Source organism: Suncus etruscus, chromosome 8, assembly GCF_024139225.1.
Source record: "Suncus etruscus isolate mSunEtr1 chromosome 8, mSunEtr1.pri.cur, whole genome shotgun sequence".
NCBI lineage: Eukaryota > Metazoa > Chordata > Mammalia > Eulipotyphla > Soricidae > Suncus > Suncus etruscus.
The window spans coordinates 124421501-124436627 of record NC_064855.1 but is presented as its reverse complement, the minus strand read 5'-3'; the positions used below and the strand labels follow the sequence as shown (position 1 = coordinate 124436627).

The window sequence follows — 15127 nt, the reverse complement described above, 5'->3', positions numbered from 1 at the left end:
CCGCAGGAAAAAACCGGGCGGATCCCCGGGCTGGAGCAGGGCTGGAGCCGGGAGGATGCCCAAGAAGGCCGGGAGGAGCCGGGGAGGAGCCGGAAGATCCCCGCGCTGGGCCTGGGGGCGCCGGGCTCTCACCGGGCGAGCCTGGCCAGGCTCCAAGGCACGGGGACCGAGGACCGGCAGCGACGCGAGCCGCCCGGCATCCCTTCCGGGACCGCGGAGCCCGGGGGCGGGGCCGGTACGGGCACCGGGAGGGACCAAGAAGGGCCGGGCTTGCCCGCCGCCGCGGGCCTCACCCCAACGCTGTCTGCGTCGCTGCGGCCGGAAAAGGGATGCGGCTCCTTTAAGTGGGCGGGGCCGTGATCTGCGGGGCCCGCTGCCTGACGGGAGTTGTAGTTCTCGGTGCCCTGGCCGCATCATCGCTGGACCCTCTTCGAGCCGGGTCCGGGACCGCCGCTTTCAGCGCCCTCGGGTCGGAGCGAGGAAGGCCCCAGCGGATGGGTGCAAAGAGCAGAAGGGCCGGGCCGGGTCCTGCGTCGGAGGCTAGGAGAGGCTCCTGGGACTGGGAGGCAGCTGAGTGCTGGGGGACACGCCCCAGCCTTGGTGAGCACCCCGGATGGCTCAGGACAGGCCGAGAGGTCCAGGGCTGGAGGCCCAAGGCTGGGGTTGGGTCTGCAGGGGTCCTTGCAGAGGAAGACCACCTGCTTCTCTGAAGGGCCCCGCAGCCCAGGGCACCTCACTGTGTCGGGCCACAGAGGAGTCTGTCTGGGGTGCCTGTCCTCCCCATTGTCTGGGGGTGCTCAGAACCCTCCTCTCGGAGAGTGCTGGGCCAGTCTGGGTCTCCATGACCTTGGAGAGTGCTCAGGGCAGATTTCAGCACAGGCCAGCGCAGGACTGTCCGTAGTTTCAGTTCACGAATGTGCATTGAAGGGGGAAACCGTGGAGCTAAGGCAAGTGCGCTGCACCCCGCTGCTTATTCCTGGGGCTGACTCAGTGGCTGCGCATGTGTTCGGGTTCAGTCCCCAGCACAACAGGTACCAAAAAAAAAAAAATCAAACGAGAGACTTTCCTGTCGAAGCCCGCACACTGGACTGTCCGTCCCCTCTACACCCCACCCTTCTTTGCTGCTGTTGGCCTGAGGGAAGCAGGCGTGTGAGACTTTGGTGCTTCCACACTCTGTATAGTTCTCATTGGCTCACACACTTCCTGTGGGTCAGATCACACTTTTTGCAGGTCCAGGCAGGGTCTTGTGTTCTTTCCAGGAACATTTGGGAGTACTCCTGTAACTCAGAGTCCCTATAACTTGGAGTTCCCCGTGACTCATGGTCCCTATATCTTGGGGGACCCTGTGAATTGGGTCCCTATGAATTGGGGTCCCTGTGAATCAGTGGCCCCTGTAACTCAGGAGTTAGAGGGTCCCCGTGACTCAGGGGTCCTTTGTCTCGGGGTCCCTTGACTTAGGAAACCTGTGTTTTCTCAGCTCAGCCCTGTCCACACACTCAACCCCATTCACACACTGTCCAGCACATCCCAGCCCCCTGGCTCTGTGACTGCCTCACAGACTCTTGTCCGAGTTGTCACACGAGCTCAGGACAAGGTGTAGGACCCTGAGGCGCTGGGGTGAAAACCTGTTGTTTTCCCTCTTGGGAGCTTCTTGGGGTGGCAAGCAGGACCCCGTTTGTAAGCAGAGCCACACTGGTATGGCTCATGGGGTTCTTCCTGGCTCGTTGCTCATATCACCCAGGGTTGGTTCCCACGGGCAAGCACGTGCCCCAGTCCGAAGTGATGTCTCTGCATGGCCCTTGTCTTTTAGCAGTCAAGGTTTTCCTTAAGCCAAAGAAGACTATTTGGAGAACAGCAGCATCTCTGTGAGCAATGACTTGCTGTTTCTTCCTTCTGTTGTGTGTGTGTGGGGAGCGGGCTCGGAAAGAGCACGTTGGTGGGCAGAGAATCAGGATTCTAACGGACACTGGGACACTTTTCAAAGAAACTCACAGGTCTCCAGAAGGGCTGCAAATTGGGCCTTTTCTTTCTGGGTCAGCACATATATGTCAGGGTAATCTCAGAGCACAGCCCGGTGGGAATCCAGCGGGGTGGGATATGGAGGTGGTGAGGCAGCTTATAGTGGGGCCGGAGTAGTGGCACATCAGTAGGGCATTTGCCTTGCATGCAGCTGACCTAGGATGGACTGCAGTTCGAGCCCTCTGATGTCCCTTATGGTCCCCCAAACCAGAAGCAATTTCTGAGCACCAGAGCCAGAAGTAACCCCTGAGTGTCACTGGGTGAGGTCCAAAAAAAAAAAAAAGAAAGAAGAAAGAAGAAGAAGAAGAAGAAGAAGAAGAAGAAGAAGAAGAAGAAGAAGAAGGAGGAGGAGGAGGAGGAGGAGGAGGAGGAGGAGGAGGAGGAGGAGGAGGAGGAGAAGGAGGAGGAGGAGGAGGAAAGCAGAAGAAATAAATTAGATTCTGCAGACTTTTCCAGAAAGGAGGCATTTTCAGCAACTAGTAAAGAGATTTTCATCATAAATGCTTTTTTTTTCTCATTGTGGCCAAAGTGAGTTACAAAGCTTTCACAGTAATTTTTTTTTGGGGGGGGGGCTTTTGGGTCATACCCGGCAGCACTCAGGGGTTACTCCTGGCTCTATGCTCAAAAATTGCTTCTGGCAGGCTCAGGGGACCAGATAGGATACTGGGATTCGAACCACTGACCTTCTGCATGTAAGGCAAACACCTTACCTCCTTTCTGGCCCCTTTCACAGTAATATTTAAGGTACATAGTTCATAAATGATTTTTGTGTCTCACAAACTTCTGCATCTATGTTGTGCATTAAATCCCAGCTTTAAGGGTCCTGAGAGAGCACAGTGGTAGGGCAGGGCGTTTGCCTTGAACAATGCAACCGATCCAGGAGGGACTGTGGTTCAAATCCCGGCATCCTATTTGGTCCCCCGTGCCTGCCAGGGGCAACTTCTGAGCGCAGAGCCAGGAGTAACCCCTAAGCACCAGAGTGTAATCCAGAAACCAAAAAGAAAAAAATCCCAGCTTGAAATTTTATTTAATATGTGTCTATAAATTCATCCCTTTTGTAACTCATTATACATTTTTTCCCTCAGGTTTTAAGCTAATGGTAAATAGAGTGGGTTGTTCCTCAGAATTATTCACACCATCCTCCCCCTTCCCCATACCTCATGCAGGCTGGGTTTCCCCCCACCCCCTAGCTCAGCAGCAGGAGGCCCTGATAGGGAGCAGGGACAGAATTGCCCAGTCCCGCAGCCCCGCCCTGACCCAGTCAGTGCACCCTATTGCTGACAGCTGAGACAATCGTATTTTTAGCTGCTGAAACTCCCTGGCAGGGCGGCATGTCCTCAGCGGAGCTGCTGCTGGCCTGGGTGCTATCAGCTGCGCCTGTTGGTGACAGATCTGCAAAATGTCCTTCCCTCTAATGACAGCTGGCACATTCCCCGGGCTTGTCCACACCACCCCCAGAGGTGCCATCAAGGCAGGGTGTGCCCAGCAGAGCCGGGAGGAGGCGCCATTGTCTCAGGGTGAACCAGCTACTGAGCAGCCCAGTGTGGAACTTCTCTGCGGGGGACCTTTGAGACTGTGGGAAAGTGTGCAGCCCCCCATCCCCCCGAGAAACAGACCTTGGGGAGTGTCGCTCAGTCTGTCTGCACAGTGTGGTGGGAAGCATGTCCCAGCCATGACCAATAGGGAAAGCAAGAGCAAAGGAGTCCAAAGTGGAAAGTAAGTGTCCTGTGCGGACCAGCACAGAGGCTCAGCTCCACTGAGAACGCAGGTCTGAACAACGGCCCTCGAAACAATAGTGGTGGGATGCAATGCCTGGATGCCAGAATAACAGGGCTTTTTAATTTTTTTTAATTAAAAGAAAAGAGAATGTTAAATGGATGGGGTTTTATTGTTTTGTTTGTTTGGGAGCCACATCCAGCGGCGCTCAGGAGTATCTCCTAGCTCTACGCTCAGAAATTAACCCTGGCAGGCTCGGGGGACCATATGGGGATAACACAGATCTAACCCGGACCGGTAGGAAGCATTCGAGGCAAATGTCCTCCCCACTGTGGTATTTTTGTTTGTTTGTTTTTGGGTCACATCCACTGGCGCTCAGGGGTTACCCCTTGCTCTACGCTCAGAAATCACTCTTGGCAGACTCGGGGGACCATATGGGATGCCAGGATTCAAACCACCATCTTTCTGCATGTAAAGCAAACAGCTACCTCCATACTATCTCTCTGGCCCACTTAAGTTATTTTTAATTGGTTTTAGTACCATAATTTACAATACTGATAAAGGCAGGGTTTCGTACATGAGACATTCCACCCAGTGTCTCCTCTCAACTCTAGTCCAAGCCACCCCAACCCCACTCCTGCCAGTTATCAGCTTCCTGCTGATAACTAATTCTCAGCTGCTGAGAATACTGTATTGTTGAGTATTTGCTGTTGTGTCCTCTGCTTCTGCCTTTTTTTTTTTTAATTAAAAAATAACAATAGGGGCTGGAGAGATAGCACAGCAGTAGGATGTTTGCCTTGCATGCAGCCAACCCAGGAGGGATCTGGTTCAACTTCTGGCATCCCCAGCCTGCCAGGGGTGATTTCTGAGAGCAGAGCCAGAAGTGGTCCCTGAGTGCTACTGGCTGTGGCCCAAAAACCAATCAATCAATAAATAAAGTCTAAAAAAATAACGATAAAAAACAAAATAATCCTGGCTCTGAGCTCATTCCTGGCTGTGCTCGGGAGACCATAGGGGACGCCGGATATCAAACCCGGGTCAGCTACTTCCAAGGCAAATGCTCGAACCACTACAGTCGCGCCTGCCCTTTCCTCTGCTTCTTTGTGCGCCACCTGTGAGGGGTCCTCTATCAGTCCCTCCCCTTCTGACTCACTTCACTCAGTGGAACCATCTTCAGGTCCTCTCTAAAGACCGTGACCCCAATTTGTCTGATCAGGCTCCATCCACCGCTCTGCCAGAATCGGAACTTGTGTAATCAGCTGTTTGCCACAGCTAGAGACCCAGATTTTTCCCAGCACCACATAGAGCTGGGGTGGCCCCTGAGCACTGCCGAGCCTGGACACGTAGCAAAACAGAAGGGGGAAAGTGGCTATTTTTGGCTAGGAGATAGCTCAAGTGGTAGCACACATAACTGGCTTCTGACTGTTGTGGATGAAATGCCCTTCTAGGGATATATAGGGTTCTCGTCACTTTATAGAGATAACACTGCCCTTAAGACCTGGTGCTATGGGGCCAGCAAAACAGCACAGCGGAAAAGGGCTTTTGTGCCATCCCCGGTATCCCTTAGGGTCGTTCCCCCTCCCCCCAGTCTTCCAGGAGTGATTCCTGAGTGCAGAGCCAGGGGTAAGCCCTGAGTGCTGCCAGGATGGGCCCAAAATCAAAAACACAAAACCTGGTGCTATATGTGCAGGGGACAGAAATAGGGAGAGGGCAGCATACAGGCCGCTTCTCCGGATCCAGAAATGGCTCCAGCTTCCTGGAAGGCTCATGTCCAGCCTTTGGGACACTGCTAGGGTGTCTCTGCCCGCCTGGTGCCCTGGGCAGTGCTGGCGTGACTCTGTGAGAGCATCCTGCAGAGAGCCCCTGCGTGCCATAGTCACTGGTGCTGAGGTCCCACCAGCTGGGGGTGCTCAAACCTGGGGAGGGGTCCACTGGTGGGGCCCTCACAGTCACTCTGGCTGCTCTGCAAGGGCTTCTGGCCGCAGTCGTGTGGCTGGACTCGTGGTGCTGGACACAGCATAGGGAGGGACTTGGCCAGGAGGCAGGCTTGGGCTCCCCGTCCAGGGGACCAGTGTCCAGACACGTTGCCTGGCTGGCAGAAGGAGCAGGTGACCGTGTCTGCTGGTGTCTCAAGCTCAGACAGAGCTCCTGGTGCTCCGGCTCTCATGACCCTGCTAGTGGGGCCCCACACACCCTCCAATACCGGCACACTTCTCCTCTGCACTGAGTCACCAGAGCACTTTCCCAAGAGCCACAGGCACTTGCAGCTGGCTTCAGAATGTGATGATGCTGCAGCTCCAGGGATACGAGGAAGACAGGGAGACTGTGACCCCCGCCAGGTGGGTCAGCCACATGCAAGGCAAGCACTGCAGTCCCTGTGCCGGCTCTCTGGGCCCAGCGAGAAGTGATTTGTCCAGTCTCTCTCTCACCGTTTCGATGGTGTGTGAAGATCCTTACAGTGGGGAGCTGGGCCGGGCCTCACTGAGGGACTGTGAGCAAGTCAGGGCGTGAGAGAGCACTTGGCTGTGGCTGAGTAGCAATGGGGATGCCACAGCTTCCTTGTGGGGTCTCTCGGCCACTGAGGCACCACTCTGGTGTGCAGTAGGGGTGGAGTCTGGAGAGACAGCAAGGCCGGGAGAGTAGGGCTAGGGCTGATGCCCAGAGTGTTGACAGGAGTGTCACAGTTGGCTGAGGTGACGGCTGTAGACACACAGGAGCGACCCCAGGGCCAAGCTCTCATTGGTGCTGGGGAGAGGCAGGCGGGGCCGTCTGACAGCAGCAGCTGACTGCGGCCCCGTGGCTGGGACAAGGCGGCATGGCTGGCAGCATGGAGGCCTTCCAGGCTGCCATGTTGCTCGGGGCCGTGGGGGACTCCCTGGGCTGCAGGAATGCCCGTGCCGAGGGCAGAGCCAGACGCGCCTCGGTCCAGGAGGAGCTGCGGCGCCTTGAGGAGCTGGGACCGGAGAGCTGGCCAGCTTCAGTGAGTGAGAACACCGCCATGCACATGGCCACGGCCGCGGCACTCACCACAGGTATGGCAGGAGGGCAGCTGGGGGCCAGGTTCCAACAGTCATGCTCCCATACCTGCTCATTGACACGGGGAGCTGGGCTCTGTCTTAAGACTCAGCAGTGCTCTGTGGCCCCCGGGGACAAAGAAGGAAGGACAGGGGACCCGCACCCCCATAGGCCTGTGGCTGGCTGGGTTCTCTGCATCCCAAGGCAGGAAGGGGAGATTCTGGCCTGAGGCTGAGCCTAGAATCTGACAGAGCGGAGGCCCTGGGAAAGCTGCAGGTGAGGCTGGCGGTGGCTGGAGGGACCCCTGCTCAGACCCTGTGGTCACCTGTGCCCTGGCCCATGCTGGGCCCCTCCCCCCTCCCCCCCCCCCCCGCCGGTGAGGCGTGGGTCTAGATTTAGCTCAGCAGTCACTGCTCAGGAATGTGCCATCCCACGGGCCCAGGAGGGGAGGTCAGGTGTCCTGTGGACAATGAGCTGCAGGTCCCTCTGCTGCAGGGGTCTGGGGCTGACCCTACATGCGGCCGAGAGAACTGCCTGACTGGCCTGGCCCCTGCGTCTCCTTCACACCCTGAATCCTGCACAGACCTCATCTCGGGCCCCATATAGTCACGCACTGCAGGCAGGAGTGGGCAGAGGGTCCCTGTGCTCAGGCCACACTTGCAGGAAGGTCAACATGGAGAGAAGGGGACGGGTACTGGCCAGGACCTCGTACCTTGTCCCCAAGGCCCGCAGGCAGGTGGGGGGTGGCTGGGAGTTGTGTGACCACACAGGACCACTCCCACTTGTCCCCCCACACAAACACACACATTATGCATCCCTTGCACGTCCACACACACAATTACACACTCACCCTTGCATTCCCCATACATCCCTGCACACACACTCACAACCTTTGCAAACCTGTGTAGCCCTCCACTTGTCTAGTGCACCCTCCAAATATGCCACACACACACACACTCACAACCTCCACATACACCTTCCCCAAGAAAGGGTTACCCTGTAACCCCCTACACTGGCCCTGCAGACCCTGCCAGACAGATCTATGGGAGCAGTGTCCAACGGCTCCTTCCATCACTGCCACTGACACCGAGACCTAGGCTTGAGCTGTGTAGCCGCAGAGGCCTGGGGCAGGGCTTGTGTGCAGAAAGGCAGGGAGTTCAGGGGGCAGGTGGTCTCTGCAGGGCAGGTGTCTGTGGAGGTGCTGGCCCACCCAGCAGAGTCCCATGCCTGTCATTCTTCCCGTGGGGCTCCGTGCTCCTTCCTGGTAACTCCCCTCCTCATCTGTTTCCCAGACAGAGCTGGGGTGGGAGATGTCCAGGGTGTCCACCCCCACAGCCTGCCTGAGCTGAGGGGCTTTGGACTTGAGGGACGTGAAGGCTCAGAGCCACTGGCCACCTTGTCTCGCAGGGTCAGCTGAGCCCAGCTGCAGGCTTGACAGCAGGAAAACCTGCGTGCTTGGGTTTTGCACACATGTTCCTGTGTGTGTGCAGGTGTGTACATGTGTGTGGCATACATGGGTGTTTGAGGATGCTGTATACATGTGTGTGTCTGTGTGCATGCCTGTGGGTGTGTGGACGTGTTGGGTCTATGTGCATGTGGTTTGTTACACATGCACATGTTCACTGAGTTGCCTTGTGCATGCATGTATAAGTAGCTTGCATGCACATGTATCTATGCACATGGATAAAGTGTGTTCATGTGTGCCTATGCATGTATGTGTGGGTACATGTGGTGTCGGTACATGTGTGAACACAGACATGGGTACATGTGTACATGGCTTGTGCCTGTGTGTGCACATGTGCCTATGAATACGGTACAGTGTGTTCATGTGTTCCTGTGTGTGCATGTGTTATGGGTTCATCGTGTACCTGTGTCTATGCATATGGGTGCATTATATTCCCCTGCACTGTGTTGCATGTGTGTACCTGTGTCTGTGCGTATGGGTACAGTGTGTGCATGCACGAGTGTGTGTGTTCCTTGTGTGCATGTGCAACAGTATGTTGCATCTGTGCCTTGTGTATGTGTGTGTGTGTGTGTGTCGTGTGTGTGTTCAAGCTCAAGGCCACAGCGTCTCTTTACCCTGAGTAGTTTACCTCTGAGCAGAAGCAATTCCAAGGGGAAGAGTGAGTTGGGTGTTACAGCTGCTCCCACTACACTGGCCCCTGGGCAGAGCCTTCCACGCTCTTCTCCCGCCAGAGTACGGGCCCCACCTCCCTGCAGCCACTGCCAGGCACCCTTGCCCCAGAGTGGGGCTCTGTGCCAAGCACCGTCCTGCCCAGGGTGGGTGGCTGAGGGGGCCCCTGCCCTGAACACCCCAAGATCGGTAGGGCCTGGACAGAGTCCCTGAAAGGAGCCAGCCCAGCCTGTGACCCAGCGGGCAAAATCTGGGCAGCACAAAGCAGAGACTGAGGGGCGCTAGGCAGCCCTCATCAGCCACCATCAGCTGGGGCCAGGGGGTCAGATCAGCCCTGATGGACACATCTCAAGCTCCAGATGTGGCTCCTTTTGGGGTCCTAAGGAAATGTGGGTGCCCTGATGGGGATACTGAGATCCTGCTCCATGGGCACCCCCACCCCAGACTACTGGTGCCTGGATGACCTGTACCGCGAGATGGTGAAGCGCTACGTGGAGGTCCTAGAGAAGCTTCCAGAACGACATGCAGACCCTGCCACTGTGCAAGGCTGTGCACAGCTGAAGCCAAACAATTACCTGCTAGCCTGGCATACGCCGTTCAACGAGAAGGGTGAGCAAGAGTGCCCAGCAGGCAGGAGGAGCCAGGGCTGCAGGAAGCAAGCAAGGAGGATATGCTGGGGGGACAGATCTATGGGCACAGGCCTGGGGGGGGCAAGTCAGAGGGAGCAGATCTAGGGGACAGGCTAGAGGGGGGCACGTCTGAGGGAGCATATCTGAGAGGACAGGCCTGAGAGGACTGGCAGAGGGGATAGGCTTGAGGGGATCAAACCTGAGGGGACAGGCCTGAGGAAGCAGACCCATAGCATAGGGGTTGGAGGACAGCGGGTTGGTGGGGACAGCAGGGGTGGGGTGGAGGGAGGCACAGGGACCACGGAGAGCCTTGCCCGAAAACAGGAAGGGCCCTGCTGTCCTGCAGGCTCGGGCTTCGGGGCCGCCACCAAGGCCATGTGTATCGGTATGCGCTACTGGCAGCCAGCACGGCTGCAAACACTGGTGGAAGTGAGCGTGGAGTGCGGGCGGATGACACACAACCACCCCACAGGTAGGCGGCAGGCATGGCCTCCCCCGTCAGCCCTGCACATGACGCGGAGGCTGCAGAAACGGGCCCAGCCCAGTGTTCCCTCCTGCCAATAGGCTTCCTGGGGTCACTGTGCACTGCCCTGTTCGCCTCTTATGCGGCACAAGGGAAACCGCTGGTGCAGTGGGGCCGAGACATGCTGCGGACGGTGCCTCTGGCTGAGGAATACTGCAAGAGGAGTATCCGGCACCTGGCAGGTGAGCGCGCACACACACACACACACACACACACACACACACACACACACACACACACACCAGGCGTGCCCTGCACAGGGCCTGTGTTGGCTGTGTCCAATGTTTTTGTATTTTGTTTTTTGTGGGGTTTTTTTGTTTTGTTTTTGGGCCACACCTGGTTGCTCTCAGAGTTACTCCTGGCTCTGTGCTCAGAAATCGCTCCTGGCAGGCTCAGGGGACCATATGGGATGCCGGGAATAGAACCCGGGTCCGTCCCATGTTGGCCGTGTGCAAGGTAAATGCCTACTGCTGTGCTATTGCTCTGGCCCCTGTCTGTATCCAATGAGCTCTCACCCAACGCTGCTCTTAGAAGGCAAGAACCACACAATCTCACGGTCCTAGAGTAGTCATGAAGCACCCCAGCCTGACCCATGGGAGGAGCACAGCAGCCAGGAAGCATCAACCCCGGGACAGTGCCCAAGATTCCTGGCTCCTGGGGTCCGTCCTGGCCATGGCCCCACCCTGCTCACCAGCTCCAGACTGGGAAGGAAAAGAGCAGGGCTAGGATTGGTCCCATGAGTCCAGGTCTTCAGGCCACCAGCCCACGGGGTCAGCAGCCTCAGACCTCCCCCTGCGTGTGGAGCGGCCCGCCCCATTTTGCCCACCAGCGGCCATCCGAGGCTGGACTTTCCTGCCCAGGCAGGTCAGTTATGTGTCTCATGAGCCTCTCCCCACATTGCTCAGTACACAACTTCCACAGCACTCACCAGAGCAGGGCTGGCTCTATGCACCCCATTTCTCATTTCTCATGAGCAGAGTACCAGGAGCACTGGTTTTACTTCGAAGCCAAATGGCAATTCTACCTGGAGGAGAGAAATATCAGTGAGGACACGGGGAACGAGGCTGCCTTCCCCAACCAGTATGACGCGGATGAGAGAGAAAAGGTGAGCTGAGCGGACGGGACCTGGGCACACGTGGACCCTGTTGCCCGGCCCCCTGCCAGAGCCCTGCATGTGGACAGTGTGGCTGGACTGGCACCTGTGGCTCTGAAGATGGTCTGGGCAGGGGTTTCCCATGGGCGGGGTCAGCTAGCTCTGACTAAACTACGTATAACAGGAGGAAGGTCCCTCTCATTTCACCCCACTGCACTCTGTGCCCAGAGCACAGAGACTCAAGTCGTGAAGACTTTGCAGGCCCACAGGATCCCTGAGGATAATCTAGTCTCAAGGTAAAGCCCATCTGGGTGGGACGCGAAAGTCTTTAGAAGGAAAGAACCAGCCCAGCACTTTGGGTCCTGTGGGGGGATCTGGGATTCAACCTGCTTGTGAATCTGTCTGCTGCAGGCCAGTCTAAGCAAGTGAGGCGGCTGCTCTAGCTCTAGCCACCACAGTTCCAGTCCGGTGTCAGGAAGGAGCATCGGGAGGGAAGGGTTCAGCCTTCCCTTCTGATCTGCTTCACACAGCACTTTTATCTCCTTCTCCTGGGCCTCCCTTACATGCAGGAAAATAAGGCTCTTATGTTGCATCCCAAAGGAGCATACAAGGCCCAGGGCTTGAGCTGTGGGCCTGGCTGCTGTCCTGTCCATCTGTCTCCTCTCCTCTCTCTCACAGTGTCCCACACATGTGACCCGCTGAGACCTCTGATCCTTCCTGGACTCTAGAAGCAGGGTGGGTGAGGGACCAGGGACCAAACATGTTGGGTCTGGCGGCTCCCGTGAGGACCTGGGCCATGACTCTCCCTCCAGGCCTACAAGAAATGGAGCTCGGAGGGCCGTGGGGGCCGGCGAGGACATGATGCCCCCATGATCGCCTACGATGCCCTCCTAGGGGCCGGGGACAGCTGGGTGGAGCTCTGCCAGCGCGCCATGTTCCACGGAGGTGAGAGCCGCAGCCTCAGGGGCAGAGTGAGAATGTCCCAGGGACATCCTGGGAGGTGGTGGCCAGACACGGGATGCACGTGCAGCACAAGAGGCTTGGCATAGGCCACACTGTCCCCTCTGGAGCAGCAATCCAGCCTGCAGACCCTAGGCAAAGTGGGGTGTGTGTGGGTGAAGGGGAGATGCAGGGGTGGAGGAGGAGGTGCTGGGATGAAGGAGAAGGTGCAGGAGTGGATGGAGAGCTGGAGGGGTAGAGGGGCAGGTGCAGGGAGATGGTGGAGAATGGTGGGTCAGCACAGGAGCGAAAGGACCAATGCAAGGGGCGAGGGTGATGGCAGGTGCATGAAATGAAATGGTGAGGCAGAGGGGACAGTTGGGGGTGGGGACAGTGGTGGGTGCAGGGTTACTGGTGCTCCAACGGTGACACCCAGCCCCGGCCCCTTGCAGGTGAGAGTGGGGCCACGGGTTGCATCGCAGGCAGGTGCATGAAATGAAATGGTGAGGCAGAGGGGACAGTTGGGGGTGGGGACAGTGGTGGGTGCAGGGTTACTGGTGCTCCAACGGTGACACCCAGCCCCGGCCCCTTGCAGGTGAGAGTGGGGCCACGGGTTGCATCGCAGGCAGGTGCATGAAATGAAATGGTGAGGCAGAGGGGACAGTTGGGGGTGGGGACAGTGGTGGGTGCAGGGTTACTGGTGCTCCAACGGTGACACCCAGCCCCGGCCCCTTGCAGGTGAGAGTGGGGCCACGGGTTGCATCGCAGGCTGCCTCTTTGGGCTGCTGCACGGCCTCGGCACCGTCCCTGCCAGCCTGTATGGGGCCCTGGAGCAGCGGTCGCAGTTGGAGCAGCTGGGCGCCGCCCTGTACCGCCTGTCCACAGAGGAGAAGTAATGGCATCACCTTCCCAAGGCCATTCCAGGGGCCCCGGGAGCCCAGCCCTCAGCCCTCAGCCCTGCGGTTCTCAGCCCAACAGCTCTCAGCCCTGTAGCTCTCATTCCTCACCTCTCGGCCCTCCACCCCTGCTATTTGACTGGGGGCTGCACTTCATGCCCCCCCACAATCACCAGCCTGGGACCACCCAGTTGCTCCCCATAAACTGTCGCCCGCTCCCACCCTGCCTCACCCTCCCCACTCACACGCTCTGACCTGCATTCAGCCCACAAAACTGCTTTCTCCTGTGGCTCAGCCTCCTTGCCCTGTGTGTGTGTGTGTGTGTGTGTGTGTGTGTGTGTGTGTGTGTGTGTATACATCTCTCCCACCTTGTCGGGTGTGCCTGCCTCTAACCACCCCGTGTGAGTGCACAACCTTGCAGTGTGGCCTCACCACCCTCCTCCCAGCTTGGCTCCTGGCTTGTTGATCGATCGTCAGCTCTGAAAACCTGCCTGGCGCGATGGCAGAGGGGACGGGTGAGCAGTGCTTGGCACTCTGTGCCCTCCTAGTACCCAGCCTGCTGTGGCAGTGCAGTCGTGGAATAAAGCTGGGCGTGTGTGAGCAGCCTGGGAGCTTCTTGCCAGACAGCATCTGCAGGCAGGGTGCAGGGCGCGGGCTTGACGGGGCCCCTGACTGCCTCCAGGAGGCTCCAGGAGGCTGTCTGCACCGGGGCCCTGGGGCTGCGCACTCTGCTTTCCAGAATAATCCACTAACCTGCTGCTATCAGCTAAGGGTGAGGGCAAAGCACCAAGCAGGATCCCACCTTCATGGGAAGACCCTCAATTCCTAGGCAGGGTTCACATCCGGTGCAGGGACTCCAACTTCTCGCAGGATCCCACCTCCAAGTGGGGACTCCAACTCCTGGGAAGGGCCCACACCCGGTGCAGGGACCCCATTCCCTGCACAGGGATCCCCAATCTTGCAGTATCCCACCTCCGTGAGGGGATCCCTAAATTCTGGGCAGGGCCCACATCTGGGACAGGGACCCTGCTTCCTGTGCAGGGAACCCACCATGCAAAGACCCCATGTCCCACTCCCCTGTCGGACCTTCACACACCTAAATTCCTAGGTCCCGCCTGGTGTGGCAGGAGGGGCACCCCCACTGGCGACTGTCGGAAATGCAGCCTCCCCTCATAGCTGTACCTGACAACCAGTACCTGACAGTTTACCCTGGTGGGCTCCCCACACACTGGGCCCAGTGGGTACGGGCAGGCTGAAGGGGACTCGCTGGCCACAGCTAGTGAGTTGGAGCACCTTGGAAGCAGGAGTGATGAGCTCACCGGCAGCGTAGCCAGCCGAAGCCTCGCCTGCCTCTCTGCCCTGAGATCTCTCCTGCAGTCTCCCAGCACCCGCACACAGCCCAGTAAAGAGTAGTAGCGGGCACGACAGCCAGGATGCAGGTCCCCAGCCACGGCCAGGTCGGCGTCCCAGCAGTCAGGGCCACACACACACTCACACACACAAACACACACACACACACACAAACACACACACACACACACACACACACACACCTGCATCCCCACTGCCCTCTCTGCTTCCCACAAGCAGCATCCAGAGAGGCCAGATCCATCAGGGACTCTGCACTGCTCATCTGCCACACCCACTCCTCGGACACTGCCCTGAACCCCATAACTCGATCCCCTGAGGCCCCTGATCCCCTGTACACCAGATCTCTGAAACACTTGATCCCCTATACACTAGATCCTCTAAGATCCTTGAAGCTCTATACACTCGACCTCTGAGACCTTACGGTCCCCTATACATCTGATCTCCCGATCCTCCACTACATATAATCGCCTGAAGCCCCTGACTCCTTAAGCCCCTGATCTTACGCCCCCGTAAGGCCCCTTACGGCCCACCTGGAGGCCCCTAAGCCCTCTTATGCTCCGGATCCCTGATATCCCTGATCCCTGAGCCCCCCTTGTATCCCTGATCCTGTTGCACCTTATAGCTGATACAGCCGCTTTCTGACACATCTGATATACCTGTTACCACCAATATACCTGACACTCCTGCCCCCCGTTAAGCCTGATCTGCCAGATACGCCTGGTACCACCCTTCCACCTGACATCTCTGACATCACCATCACACCTACACACCTGCTACCACTGTTAGAGACAC

At 57.8% G+C, this 15127-nt stretch overlaps 2 protein-coding genes across 2 annotated transcripts in view; both read left to right on the top strand.

The window, feature by feature from the left end:
• The window catches only part of ARHGEF7 (Rho guanine nucleotide exchange factor 7), a 496685-nt gene that overhangs the window by 73258 nt on the left and 408300 nt on the right, over positions 1-15127 (top strand). The gene's annotated exons all lie outside the window — the stretch shown is intronic.
• On the top strand, positions 4702-13564 carry LOC126015574 (inactive ADP-ribosyltransferase ARH2-like). The gene is made up of 7 exons (XM_049778136.1): positions 4702-6767; positions 9329-9493; positions 9860-9985; positions 10078-10218; positions 11014-11141; positions 11942-12074; positions 12807-13564. The coding sequence occupies exons 1-7, from the start codon at positions 6551-6553 to the stop codon at positions 12962-12964; spliced, it is 1068 nt and encodes a 355-aa protein (XP_049634093.1). The 5' UTR covers positions 4702-6550; the 3' UTR covers positions 12965-13564.

What these genes read in the sequence shown, in the direction of transcription:
- LOC126015574 (XM_049778136.1), top strand. Translation starts at nt 6,551, where the DNA reads ATGGCTGGCAGCATGGAGGCCTTCCAGGCTGCCATGTTGCTCGGGGCC. An exon ending in ACGCGGATGAGAGAGAAAAG is followed by an intron (nt 11,142 to 11,941) that starts GTGAGCTGAGCG and finishes CTCTCCCTCCAG; the next exon opens with GCCTACAAGAAATGGAGCTC. An exon ending in GCGCGCCATGTTCCACGGAG is followed by an intron (nt 12,075 to 12,806) that starts GTGAGAGCCGCA and finishes GGCCCCTTGCAG; the next exon opens with GTGAGAGTGGGGCCACGGGT.